General features: G+C 42.0%; 1 protein-coding gene across 1 annotated transcript in view; it reads right to left on the bottom strand.

Moving 5' to 3' along the window:
* Positions 1-12,576, bottom strand: part of TSPAN5 (tetraspanin 5) — a 139,297-nt gene that overhangs the window by 13,858 nt on the left and 112,863 nt on the right. The window contains exons 4-5 of the mRNA XM_088464421.1: positions 7,547-7,717; positions 1,197-1,322 (exon numbers count right to left, since the gene is read on the bottom strand). Of these exons, the coding sequence (XP_088320547.1) occupies positions 1,197-1,322; positions 7,547-7,717 (297 nt within the window). The remainder of the gene's footprint in view (positions 1-1,196; positions 1,323-7,546; positions 7,718-12,576) is intronic.

Genomic DNA, 12,576 nt, shown 5'->3' with positions numbered 1-12,576 from the left:
ACAGCTATTGCGAGCGGCCAGGTGATGGTCGCGATGGTCTCGACCATCAGGGCTTGTGACGAGACCCTTGTTGTAGGGTCTCGTTCCCGCAAGCCCCAGTGAGCTTTCGGCTCTATTAGAGCCGGAAGCTCACCCACTGACATCACTCGTGATGTCAGTGGGGCCGCCCCCAAACGGCAGGCGTTCCTCCGGGAACACCTCCGTTTGGCCAGCCACCCCCCCTGCCCGCTTCCAAAATGAGGCAAGCTGTCAATCAAAATCGACAGCTACCCCGCTTTGGTGCGAGACCCGTAGCGACGAAGCGCCCGTCGCTAGCCGGGTCTCGTGCATGCACACGTTGGAGCCGGCTCCGGGGTGCGCATGTGCAGTGGCCAAACATCGACCCGCTCGCGAGCGGGTCTGAATCTGGCCCAGAGTTCCTATACAAGTTTATAGCAGCCATGCATCGTTATGATTAATCTGCTACTTTAAAAAAATTCCTATGACATGAAAACTAATTATCCTAAACGCTTAGTACATTATTAGCTACTTAGTACATTGATAGCAAAGTAAGATGAAAAATTCTGGAAAAAGTACTCAAGCTCGACAATTGCTACCCACAATGGAGCGTCAAAGTTACAAAAGGCGCCATATGGAGCAAAAATGATAGGAGACATCTGTACAACTACCAAAATGCTCTGTTGCAAACAAACATCCTAAGTATGCATTATGGTTAAAGGTCAATTGTAGCGCACCCTCCAAAATATTACACTTTATAATATTTTTTTCCAATAATCTTAATGCTAACCAGGGGTAAATACAGCAGATTTCAGATTGATTCTATCCATAAATAGTTTTTTTTTTACATTATTATTATTGTAGTTGCACATCAATGGAATTGACAGCAAAAACAGAAATGAGGAGATGATTGGACAAACACAAATGTACTTGGATGTCTTCAATTCAAGCATGGAAACAGATAAAAACAAACCATTTGACAATTACCATTATGTGTGCTTTCTTCTTACCCTTTCCTTTTATCTTAATAATCGCAGCACCATCAATATGTATGATGAGTCGGAGATGCTGACAAAGAGTGACACCAGTTTTGAGGAGGCGAGACATCACATCACATAAGTGTTTCATGTAAATAGAGGTGAAAGTGAAGGACAAATGCCTCAGCTATGCACTATATCGGTCTAATAGGAAAGACTTACAGCCGGGTCTTTGGTGCAGCAGGAGAAGGGCACTCCACACTTCTCACGACTGGCATTAGCATCCGTGCAGTTAAAGTAAATGTTCAGGTTCCAGTCATCGGCGCCAAAGGCCCCACAGCACTGCCACTATGGAGAGGCAAAGGAAACAGCATGGTAAGTAACCAAATAATGCCTACCATGCCATTATTTATAAATCCTATTATGCACTCATGATGAGGATTGCTTAATGCATTTCTTTATTAGATGCTTTTTATGGATTTTTAAAAACATTTTCACTTTAGGAAAAATAAATACTTGTCCCACTTCTGTGATGTGACTGCAGAATCAGGGCCTGAAGTGCCGACAACAAATTTACATATAAACGTAAGAGAAGGCGCCAATTAAAGACTAATTAATACTTATAGATGAATATATGAGTCCTATATTAGGACCAAGTTAGCACTAAAAATTCCTTATAATATAAAATAATCAAGGTAATAGAACTATTACAGGTTCATGTGATCTAGGAAAACGTGTGTAGCTAACAGTGCCTTGGGATCCTACTTCTATTCTGCCAGTCCTCTACTTACATGACAGATGCGTAGATTCGCTTTTCAATATGATGTGCGGCTATCACAATCAACCCAGATGAGTATGATCAGTACGGTACCTATCCTAGCATGCTTCTTGACAGGTTCAATTCTTTTTTTCAGGAATATTTGGATTTAATGGTGTAACATCTTGAAAAAAGTTCCTATTGGAAAAGAAACATCGATGGTCTTGTCTTCTTTTTATTGAGGTATTAAAAGTTACCGTATGCAAAGACTGGGATATTCTCAGTGACTGGGAGATTGCAACAGCTGATCACATTAGGAGTGCCAGAGGAAGAGAACTGAAGTTCATTACCTGATTCAAGATCTCATATATGCCTAAATTTGTTATGATATGGAAGATATGAAAAAGGACATTACCACTTACTTGGTCCTAATATAGTATTCACAAGTGTTACATATACACTCACCTATAAGAATTTATTAGGCTTTAATTAGCGCCTTTGGGCCTGATTCAGAGCCGTTCGCTATTTGCGGTCGTTCGTTCAAAAACAAGGGGTGGCTATTCAAATGATCCGTTCGCAAATTGCAGTCTGTTCACACCTCTAAGTCTGAACGAGCGAGCAAAACATACGCTCGTTTATTTGTTAAAAACGCCCCCTGGCCGCTCGCACCATACGTCATGTCCGCTATTTATTAAATTAATCGAGTACATCGAACAGGGTATGAGCTGCTCGCTATTCTTGTGGTTGGTTTTTGCTACCACAATCTTGCGAGCAGTTCTGGCTATAAAATAACCCAGTGACGTGGTCAATGACGCTGCTGTATTAATTATGCACACCCTTAAAACGCCCGTTTTGACCTTTAAGCACGCCTGCGTTCGGATCTCCACTCCCCGTTTTCAAGCACCTTCCCCTGTTACCACCCACATACGCCTCATTCTGTCACTCAAAATAGCAGACATTCGCTATATTGCGAGCACATGAATTTCGGCCGCACTGACTGGTTCGCGCATGCGTATAACGAGCCGTACGCATGCGCAGATGTGCGAACATCGCTCGGAACGAGCGTACTGCCGCTAGCGAGTGGCTCTGAATGAGGGCCTTTATCCCTAGTGAAGTAGCATTATCAAAAACGTATGTGGCAGCCTATATTTTTTTTTTCTGTACGCCACTCTTTACTTCAAATTCATTCCCTGAAGTGCAGAACCTAAGTGCACCACTCTCCATTGCCTCATTTCTAGTAACTGTAACTAGCAGTTTTTACTTAGTCCTTACTGAGGATTTTTCTTCTCTTTTCAGTTCTTCTACATCTCTCCTTGAAATGTAAAGCTGGGTACTATACAATATGTCGTCCGCGATGTATTGGAACAACCATCATATAGTGTGTTACTTGAAAATCACCCAATTGATGGTACAATGAATTGGGTGGTTGCATCTTCCCTTTAGATGTGCTGTACATCAGATGGGACGATGCCACGGCCGATGTGGTAAAGTTACATTAGACAAGTAACGATATATCGCACTATCATACGGCGATGTAATATATAGTTACATCGCATTGCTGAGTCACCTGGTAGTCCAGGTTTGTACCTAGCTTTAGAGACAGAGGAATTTGCCTTTATCATCCTTTCATATACTTCCCACTCTATAGCAGTGATGTGGTTAAATAAGATGGTAATATAATGGGTATGAAATAATCAGTAAATCATTCTCTAATAACCGGACATACCATTTTAAAGTTGGCTGATGAGATTAGAGGATTCTGATTATGTCTGAACACCAATTGACCTCAATGTGGGTACAGTCATCGCATATGAATCAAGATGCTCTGTAAGGTAATTAAGTCTGCCGTGATACCATGTCTAAGAGGACTATAGCTCAGGGTTTTACAGCTAATCACTGACCATGTTCAAAGAGAAGGAATTGCAATAGAGGATCATGGATTTAAATAGTATTCTGCATTTTCTTAGGCTGATGGCCAGGGACGTACTGTACCAGTACATTTCTATGAAATGGAAATAAAGTTTATGCTGGGAAAATTTGAGGAACAGCACAACAGATGGAAATCCAGTTTCCTGACCGATAATGTTCCCAGTTTAAGCTGATAATATAACAGAATGATTGACGACTGAAAGTAACTATCTGAAGACTTAGAGGAAACAGAAGGAGGACACCATTTTATCTCTCACTAGATAGCAGTTCTAACCATTCACAATCACAAAAATAACTCTGCAATGTGGAGATATGCTCTTTTGCTCCGGAGTAAAAAAGAAAAAAAAAATGCAATCAGGAAAAGCTTGGTTCAAAAGTTATAGCTTATCTATTCATTTCTTATCTTAAAGCCTCTCTCTGTCCCCAGTTACCTTCCCCTCTTCAAGAAGCTCCATTTCTAGGTAACCAAACTATATAACATGGGATCCTTCACTCAGTGGCGTCACTAGGGTTGGTGTGACCCCGACTACCCTTCTGTCTACTTCCTGAAAGCAAAGGCAGGCGCCCCCCTCCCCCCAGTCATTCTTGTCACTCTAGGGACTTGCCCAGGGCTACGGGAGCTGCTGCTCTCCGGGCACAGTGTGATTAAAGTGCCATCACCGCTGCTTGGTGAAGCCATCCAAGGAGAGGGGGGCACCAAAATAGCAGAGCTCTACTACTTTGGTGTCACTCCCTCGGATGGTGTCAGCCCGCACCCCCCTAGTGACACCACTGCCTTACAGCTGCACATTACTTATTAGCATCCTTCCTTTGCAATACTTGAATCTGGGCCTGATTCAGAGATGGACGCAATGCTGATGGTTACGCAGTTTGGGTAATTATCAGTAATCTGTGTATGCATCTTATTCGCACTGCGCATGCGTCAAATTTCATTACCATTTTGCTCACAGTGCCGATTTATTCACAAAGCGATTGACATGCAGGGTCTGTTTGTGGGTGGTAACAGTGAGATGGCGACACAAATGCAGGCGTGTCGTGACCGGGGAGTGTCTTTACCTACAACCCCATACTACAAAATTGTGTCTCCGGGTCTAATTCAGCAAGGAACGCAGTTGCTAATACGCAGGCAAGAACTACGTACGCAGACGTATGACAGAGTGATTGACAGGAAGTGCTGTCTGTGGGTGGTGATGGGGGGGGTGTCGTGTGAATACAGGCATGCCAGTGCGTCTCAACACCGTTGCAGGGGCGTGCATAAATGATCCACTGCGCTACCAGACGCCTCCTGAGGCCTCATAGCGTATGCAGAAGTAGCAATTCCTGAGTGAGGTCTGGGCTTCTTTAACTGTGCGTCTGGGTCCGATGTTACTCGATGTTACCGATTATTTCTCTATGTTGGCCAAGTGTACAGATGTGAGTAAGGGGAAGTGGGCTTCCTTATGTCAGGCTGTGATCGCAATGCGAATGCAAGCATTTAAATAGCACCGCTGATATTAGCAACGTAGTTCCGTGCGTATAAGCAGAATAGCGATCCATGCTAAATCAGGCCCTCAGTTCCTGCTGCCAATCAACGCGACAATCGACTGATCTGCGACTAAGCTGTGTCTTTGTACACAGGCACTTGGATTTGCGAAGCCGCCGGAGAGCATCTCACTACAAATCCCAGTGGCTGCAGCATTTGCATATTTTCGCACAGGCTCTGCATACAAATTTGCAGCTGCGGCAGCATTTGCGTACATCCCTGATTCAGACCTCCTGATCACTTATGCTGGGCATACACTATACAATTATCTGTCAGATATCTGTCCAATCTGGCTGGTTGAAATGAAATTCTGGTAATGTATGGGAGCAACTGACAGTCGCTCATATGGTTTTAAACACTGGAAAACGGACAAAAAACCAATTGCTTCCAATTGGTTAAATTTGTTTTTAACCAATTTGTCTGAACGACCATTTTTGTCTGTTTTCCAGTGTTTGTGAGCAAATGGCCGATTGTTATTGGCTTCCATACATTACCAGGTTTTCCTTTCAACCAGCCAGATTGGACAGATATTTGACAGGTAATTGTATAGTGCAGAGGTTCCCAATCACGGTCCTCAAGGCTCCCCAACAGTTCAGGTTTTGGAGATATCCATGGTTGACCGCAGGTGACTTAATTTGTACCTCAGTCAATTTCATTTAACCACCTGTGCTCAACCATGGATATCTCTAAAACCTGAACTATTGGGGAGCCTTGAGGACCGGGTTTGGGAACCTCTGGTATAGTGTATGCCCAGCATTTACTGTCTGACACCCTGCCACTTATACACACAGATATACTGTACATACATGCACAAATACACACATTAATATATTTTAAAACATTCCCTTTTTTTATTGCGAACCAATGAAATAAGATAATATATACCTCAGCTGCTAGAAAGGATGTAAACTATGTCAGATATGTCAGTCTTATCAAAAGAAGTGCATTGCAATAGTAAACAAAAAGTTATTTTAGGTTTTTCTGACATTCCTACAGGGTTTTACCACAAACTCCAAAGTCACAAATCATACTTTGTACCTTGCTTCCTACAAAGTCATACTACGCAGTCATAGTATCCATCAAAATCAAACAGAAATCTGTTCTCTGGTCATCCCTATAGATTGTAAGCTTGGGAGCACAGCCCTCTTACCCCTAGGTCTGTCTGTAATTACCATGTCTTGTTTTATACTATTTATTCCCAATTGTAAATCGCAACTGAATATGATGGTGCTATATACTTAACAGTTAATAACGGTTGCTTTTGTGTAGTTATTTTCAGTTGTTGCAAAAACACATTGGGGCAGATGTATTATTAATCAAATTTTTTCATGCGAACACCATAACTTTTTATTGTGACTATAATAAATCGCTTATCCCCGGAATCTAACAAAGTGAGTACAAATTGGTAAAGTATTTTTTATGCAGACGTGTCCTTGCTCATCTAGCCTCAATACGCACTGCAGAACCATATGCCTGGGGCGAGTGAGCTGCCAGGTTCCGTGCAACTCTGCTAGCACTGGTCGGAGAGACTAGGATGCACCAGCAGACTGCGCTGATTCATTTGATATGTGGCACTTGTATATCTGAGTGCGAATGAAACTGTAAACGGAATTTGGCGTGGAAAAATGCTGTGGCAGTTGCATCGTAGCACTTCACATGCTGATTCAGAGAATCAGTCGCACACAGATATACAAGTGTCACAAATCAAATGAATCAGCACAGTCTCCTTGCACATTCTACTCACATCGCATTGTGATTAAAGCTGGCCATACACCAGACCAACTTTCCTCCAACCATCCAACTAGTTGCAAATGACAATCAGCAATATGGACCCAAACACCAGAAATTGTGTGCCAGAGATTTGTGATGTCTAATATGTTACAATTTAATACTTATTGTGCAAAATAAATTAATACAAAAACCATAAGCAAAGTGTAGTTTTATCAAAATTTTCACAAAAACAGCACTGATGCATTTGCCCTATTGAAATGTAAATTAAAAATAACTGCACTTGTGACTTATACCAGGGTTGCCTACCCTCCCGATTCGGGCGGGAGCCTCCCGATAAACAGGTGCAGCTCCCGCCTGCCGCAGATCCCCCGTCTCCCCCCCGCCAGTTGCTGTTAAACCCCCGCAGCGGGGCCCCGCCCCCTGCTTCACAATGCCTGTTTTTTCGGCATTGTGTAGCGGGGGTGGGGCCAAAATGATGCGATCGTGTGGCCCCGCCCCCTTTCACGCCCGCAAACTGCCTTCAGCCCGCCCGGCCACTGCCCCTTTTGCCGGCCACGCCCCCTGTTCTGCCGATCTGGCTGCTCCCTCCTGGAAGGAGCAGCCAGATAGTCGGCAAGTATGACTTATACATACGTATTCTTGTGTGAAGTCAATGAGGTTCTGCAGGTCAATGTCGTCTCTATACGCTTTGATGTTGCTGTTGATAAAAATATAAAGCTGATCCTTAATCCAGTCTTTAAAGACAAAGGCCAGGACGCCAGCTGTGAGTTCCAAGAAGAAAATAATTCCCAGGAACACAGAAAACTGTAAAACAAAATAATAATAATTACACCTATTCCATGCATATGTACTTCCTCTACGCTACACAATTTATACAACCAGACATCACTCTTTGTATTTCAGCCCTTTTAGATGGTTTAAATTGCACTCAAAGGGCAAAATTTACTTAGCGGCGAGTTCTAAACCCCAGCGGTTCGGTGGATGCTTGGTGGCGGTTTCTAAAAGGACACCAAACCTGCCGCTTAGTAATTCTAGCCCTAGCTCTGTTCTATTCTATTCTAAAATGTGTTTTGACAGCAGTTTTGCAGTGATTTTGGCCTTAATAAATCTGTGGTTAGCAAAACTGCCGCTAAACAGCCACCAAAACGCCGGGGGTTTAGAACCTGCCACTTAGTAAATTTTGCCCAAAATGTTTTTCTTTTACCATCACGCCTAGTGATGTACAGTATTATGGGTGTTATTGAGCAGTTGCTACTATAGAACTATGCAAATTGGCGTAAACAATATAATTGATATAATAATCTCTCATTCAACTGTACTAAAAATGATTGACAGAGCAAAATTGTAGTTAGTTTATTTTTTTTATGTAACAGCCACTAAATGAAAAGTTTTTGTAAAAATGCAGCATGGTGGCACAGTTGTTGGCATTGCTGACTCACAGCACTAAGACCATATGTTTAATTACAACCAGGGAGTATACATGCTGTCTCCATGTTTACATGGGTTTCCTACCACATGCAAACAGTATGTTTTTGGACCACAGTCCAAAATCATACTGGCAGGTTAAAATGGCGGATGACAAAAATGGAATGATATAATAATATCTGTATAGCATTGCATAGTATGGTGGTGCTATATAAGGATAATAAAAAATCTTCAGGATACCATTTCTCTGTATGGCAAATCTTTGTTCCTAACGTGATTGCAGTATTGAGTGAATATGAGGGATATAAAAAAGTAGATGCATATGCAGCACTGATCTTTCTCCTGAGCCTTCAAGCACAATGCACTTGACATCTAAGGACTACTTATGAATTTACCAACAACTGATCTTAATATTTAAACAGTACATAAGGGCAGGGGCGTAGGGAGGGCGGTTCCACCGGACCCCGAGCTTCGGGCGCCGAAGTTGCCAGAAGGTGCAGTGCCGCGCTGCCAAAATATGTGCACCCACATTTAAAGCATCATATCGCTTTTTTTTTAAACTAAAGGACAGAAGGCTTAAACAAAGCCAGAAGGGGTGTTAGACAATGAGGCTAGACAGATTTGATGTCATTTGTTGGGGGTGAGGTTTCAGTGTGTGACATTTTAAGTTTTTAGGGTGATTTAATTTAGGGGGAGTTGTTTGTATTAGAGTTTTTATTAGGCTGGGTTTGCAGCATTAGACATATTTTTGCTGGTCACCTCTCTTCCCTGTTTTTGTTGCGGCCAGTTTTACGGGATATCTTGTTCTTACAGTAGTAATAAACAGTGGGAAAGAGCGGCAAATGATTGGCTATAGTGGTGGAATAGATGGTATAATCTCCTTAACTCCCTTAGCGGATAACTTTCCAGGGGTCATGGTCACCAATGGCATGATATGAAGAAGAGGAGAAAACCATGATATATGTAGCAGGGTCAGGACACTGCCCCAATGTATTTGGAGGTAGTTGGATAGTAACAAGGCTTGACAGTTTTCCCTGATTCTTTAGCCACCATACATGTTGCTAAATGTTATCAATAAAAATGATGACCATATTATTGACTCCTGTTATAGTTTAGCATTAAGTTATAAGTTTTGTTATAAGATATGATGGGGGTATTAATCAGTCATCAGCCATTAAGGGGGATTTCTGCTGTGATCTCCATTAATCTCTGGCAGTCAGAGCTGGCTGGAGAACCCCTTTATGATTGACATAACTTAGAGCAGAGATATTCAACTGTTTTGGAACTACACATCCCAGCATGACATAATCTAACAAAAGTATATTTGATTGCAGTCAACTAATTGACAGGAAATACTATCATACAAGCTGCTTTGAAATATTTCTATATTAGCAACCTGCCTTGGCTTCGCACGGGAGCAATTTCATCTCGCCACAGCCCCCTGTAACCTACGCCATGTCACTACAGTCCCCTGCATCTCACCACAACCCCCTGCTTCTCACCAGTGTCACCACAGCCCCCACTGATTCTGCCCTGCAGCTGGTTGGGGCCCGGCCAGTGGGATGTGATGGGAAGAGAAAGAGGATCATGGATGAGAGATTTGTATTGCAACTACCATAAGCATTATCAGCAGCATCTCCCCAGGGCTGGGGCACCTCTGCATACAGTATTTCTGCAGCCTCCATACGCACCCCTCTCCAGCTGCCGAACATGGCGATGAGCAATGTCTTCTTTGCACAATGTACCCTGTATTTCTTGGGCTTCCTGCTGAGCTTCCGCACAGTGGTGGCACTGTCCGAGAACTGCTCTGACTTCCATGGGTGGTGCCTCCTGTTCACTGAGGGCGTGTGACTGAAAGGGACCACCACACTGGAGAGGGAGCACTTTACGTTGGAGGAGCAGTGATCGGAGTCCGCCTGCAGGTTTAGCGTAGGGATGGACATAGGAATCCAATGTTTACTAACCATCAATGTTTTTGTTCAGATGGTTGTGGTTTTACTATTTGATGGTGGCAGTCTGATGTTTGCCACCATCGAATGGAAATTATTTTATTGTGTTCCATGATTTTTTTTTATATATATATATATAATTCCTGATAGCTATGCCTCCCCTGGCTCCTTCCTGGCTACTGTGTCTGCATCAGGGCATCTTCCTGGGTTCGTTAGAAGCTGTTTCTCAATTTCTGTCTAACTCAGACATGACCCTGCCCAGTCCATGACTCACTCCCCTCTCTAGGATGCTGCTAAGCAACAGGGCACATTGCTATCTCTGATTGGCTCTCACTGTCTCAGAGATCCAATCACAGTGTAGCCCTCGGCCCTGCGGCAGTCACTCACACAGCACAACAGTTTTTCCTGTGACTTGCTTCATTCCAAGCCTCCGTTCAGATGCGCTCTTGCAGTTTCAGCACCCTGGCCAGCTCCTATACAGTCGCTTGGTGTAAGATTTATTTCTGCAACTTGCTTCACTAAAAAAGTCACTGCTGGGCACCTTTTTGTCACAGATGAATGGTTCATACAACTAAACCAGTGGTTCCCAAACTTTTTTGAATCACGGCATCAACATTTTTTCCATGGTACCCATGGGCCAAAAGTTTCTTATTGAGAAATTCAGCAAAAATTAAATTAAGTAACTTGTACTTATATGTCACCCTTAGGTTCAGTTATGTGGTTATTGACAGGACTGTTTTTTTTGTTTTTCTTTAATAAACATCATTTTATTCGGTACTTGACCACCAACCCGAGCCACCTCTGCAAGTGCCCTACAGCACCCAGTTTGAGAATCACCAACCTAAACCTTCCTCAACCAATGCTGTATAGAATAGTGAAAACAACATCAAAATCCATCAAGTGGTTCAAGAGATTAGCCCGAACAAACAGACCCCTAAACCGGGGACTTTATTTTATATTTATAGAGATAATGTATCTGATGAGATTCCAAATAGAGGTATAAGAAAGAATCCTTTTTTATTTTGGGATTGAGCACAGTCACAATTTATAACATATTTCCCACCCTGACTTAAGGAAATTTGCTTGGATTTCATGGTGTCTGTGTGTACACAGGATGAGGACATTAGCTTAATGCTGAAGGAGTCTGCAGCACTAATTACAATAGTGAGACATTCTGATATAGGTTTAATCAATCTGAGGAACAACACTGTTCCTAATGCAATGGCACTCTCGCTATACTTCGATGGCGAATATCAATGGCACCGAAACTGCTCCTAGTGAATACCATCACTAATGAATATTAAAGTACAATTCAATGCTATTCAGACATTTTTTATCAGAAGCTTATTTATGAGTTGCAGGAGATCGGTGATTCATCTTATATAATTGTTGGATCTTTATAAATTGTGTTTTAACTAATACTGTTAGCAAAACATTTTAGAACATTTATCTGGCTCATTTGGTATTGGCTACACTTACAAATGCAAAGTATATTGTGGGTATGCACATAGCTAAACTTTTTCTTTTGACGTGCATCTGGGCGTAACACAAAAGATAATACAATTAAAAGAAATGCAGGACTACAGTACATGCTTGTGATCTGTACAGTATTAGTATAATATATTAACCGACAAGTATCATATAGCTCATACATATTACGAAGTGCTTTACAGAGAATATTCACCGAGAAACTGTGCTGTCAGTAGGACATGCTTTCTATATAACACTCTATTTTACTTTTCCTACTGTATGTGGAGTACCTAGCGAGGTATACATCATCACATCTGACCAGCAAAACTAATCAAAACCTAGGTTTCTAAGCAAGAAGCACTTTGTTGAATGTACTAATTTATTGTATAACAAAGTTTTGCTTGGATAAGAAAGTAATTTATGTCAGTTGATGCAAACATCCATTATTTTTTTCTTTATGAAGTGTTATTAAGTGTTTATTGAATTAATACTAAAGAGAGAGAACATTGGCCCATTTAAAAATGGCCAGTAAATGTATGGGTGTTCTGTACAATATTATATCAGACTCTATAAAACCGCAAATAGTGATGCAAGGGTGTTATTACATATGCAAATGGCATGTGATTTGAGAAAACTCACCAATAGGAAGTACATTGAAATATATCTGCCATAGCTCTGGTGGTTTTACATGCATTTTTAAATGGCAGCTTAATATACTGCACGATTCACAGTATATACTCTCTGTGCACGATTTATATACTATACATGTGCACAAATTGGGATTGTGGATCCAGATGTGGTGGCTAGAATGGAGTTTGG

The sequence above is a fragment of the Taudactylus pleione genome, unplaced genomic scaffold (genome assembly GCF_031769625.1).
Source record: "Taudactylus pleione unplaced genomic scaffold, aTauple2 ptg000055l, whole genome shotgun sequence".
Classification (NCBI taxonomy): Eukaryota; Metazoa; Chordata; class Amphibia; order Anura; family Myobatrachidae; genus Taudactylus; species Taudactylus pleione.
This window is presented reverse-complemented; position numbering and strand designations above follow the sequence as displayed.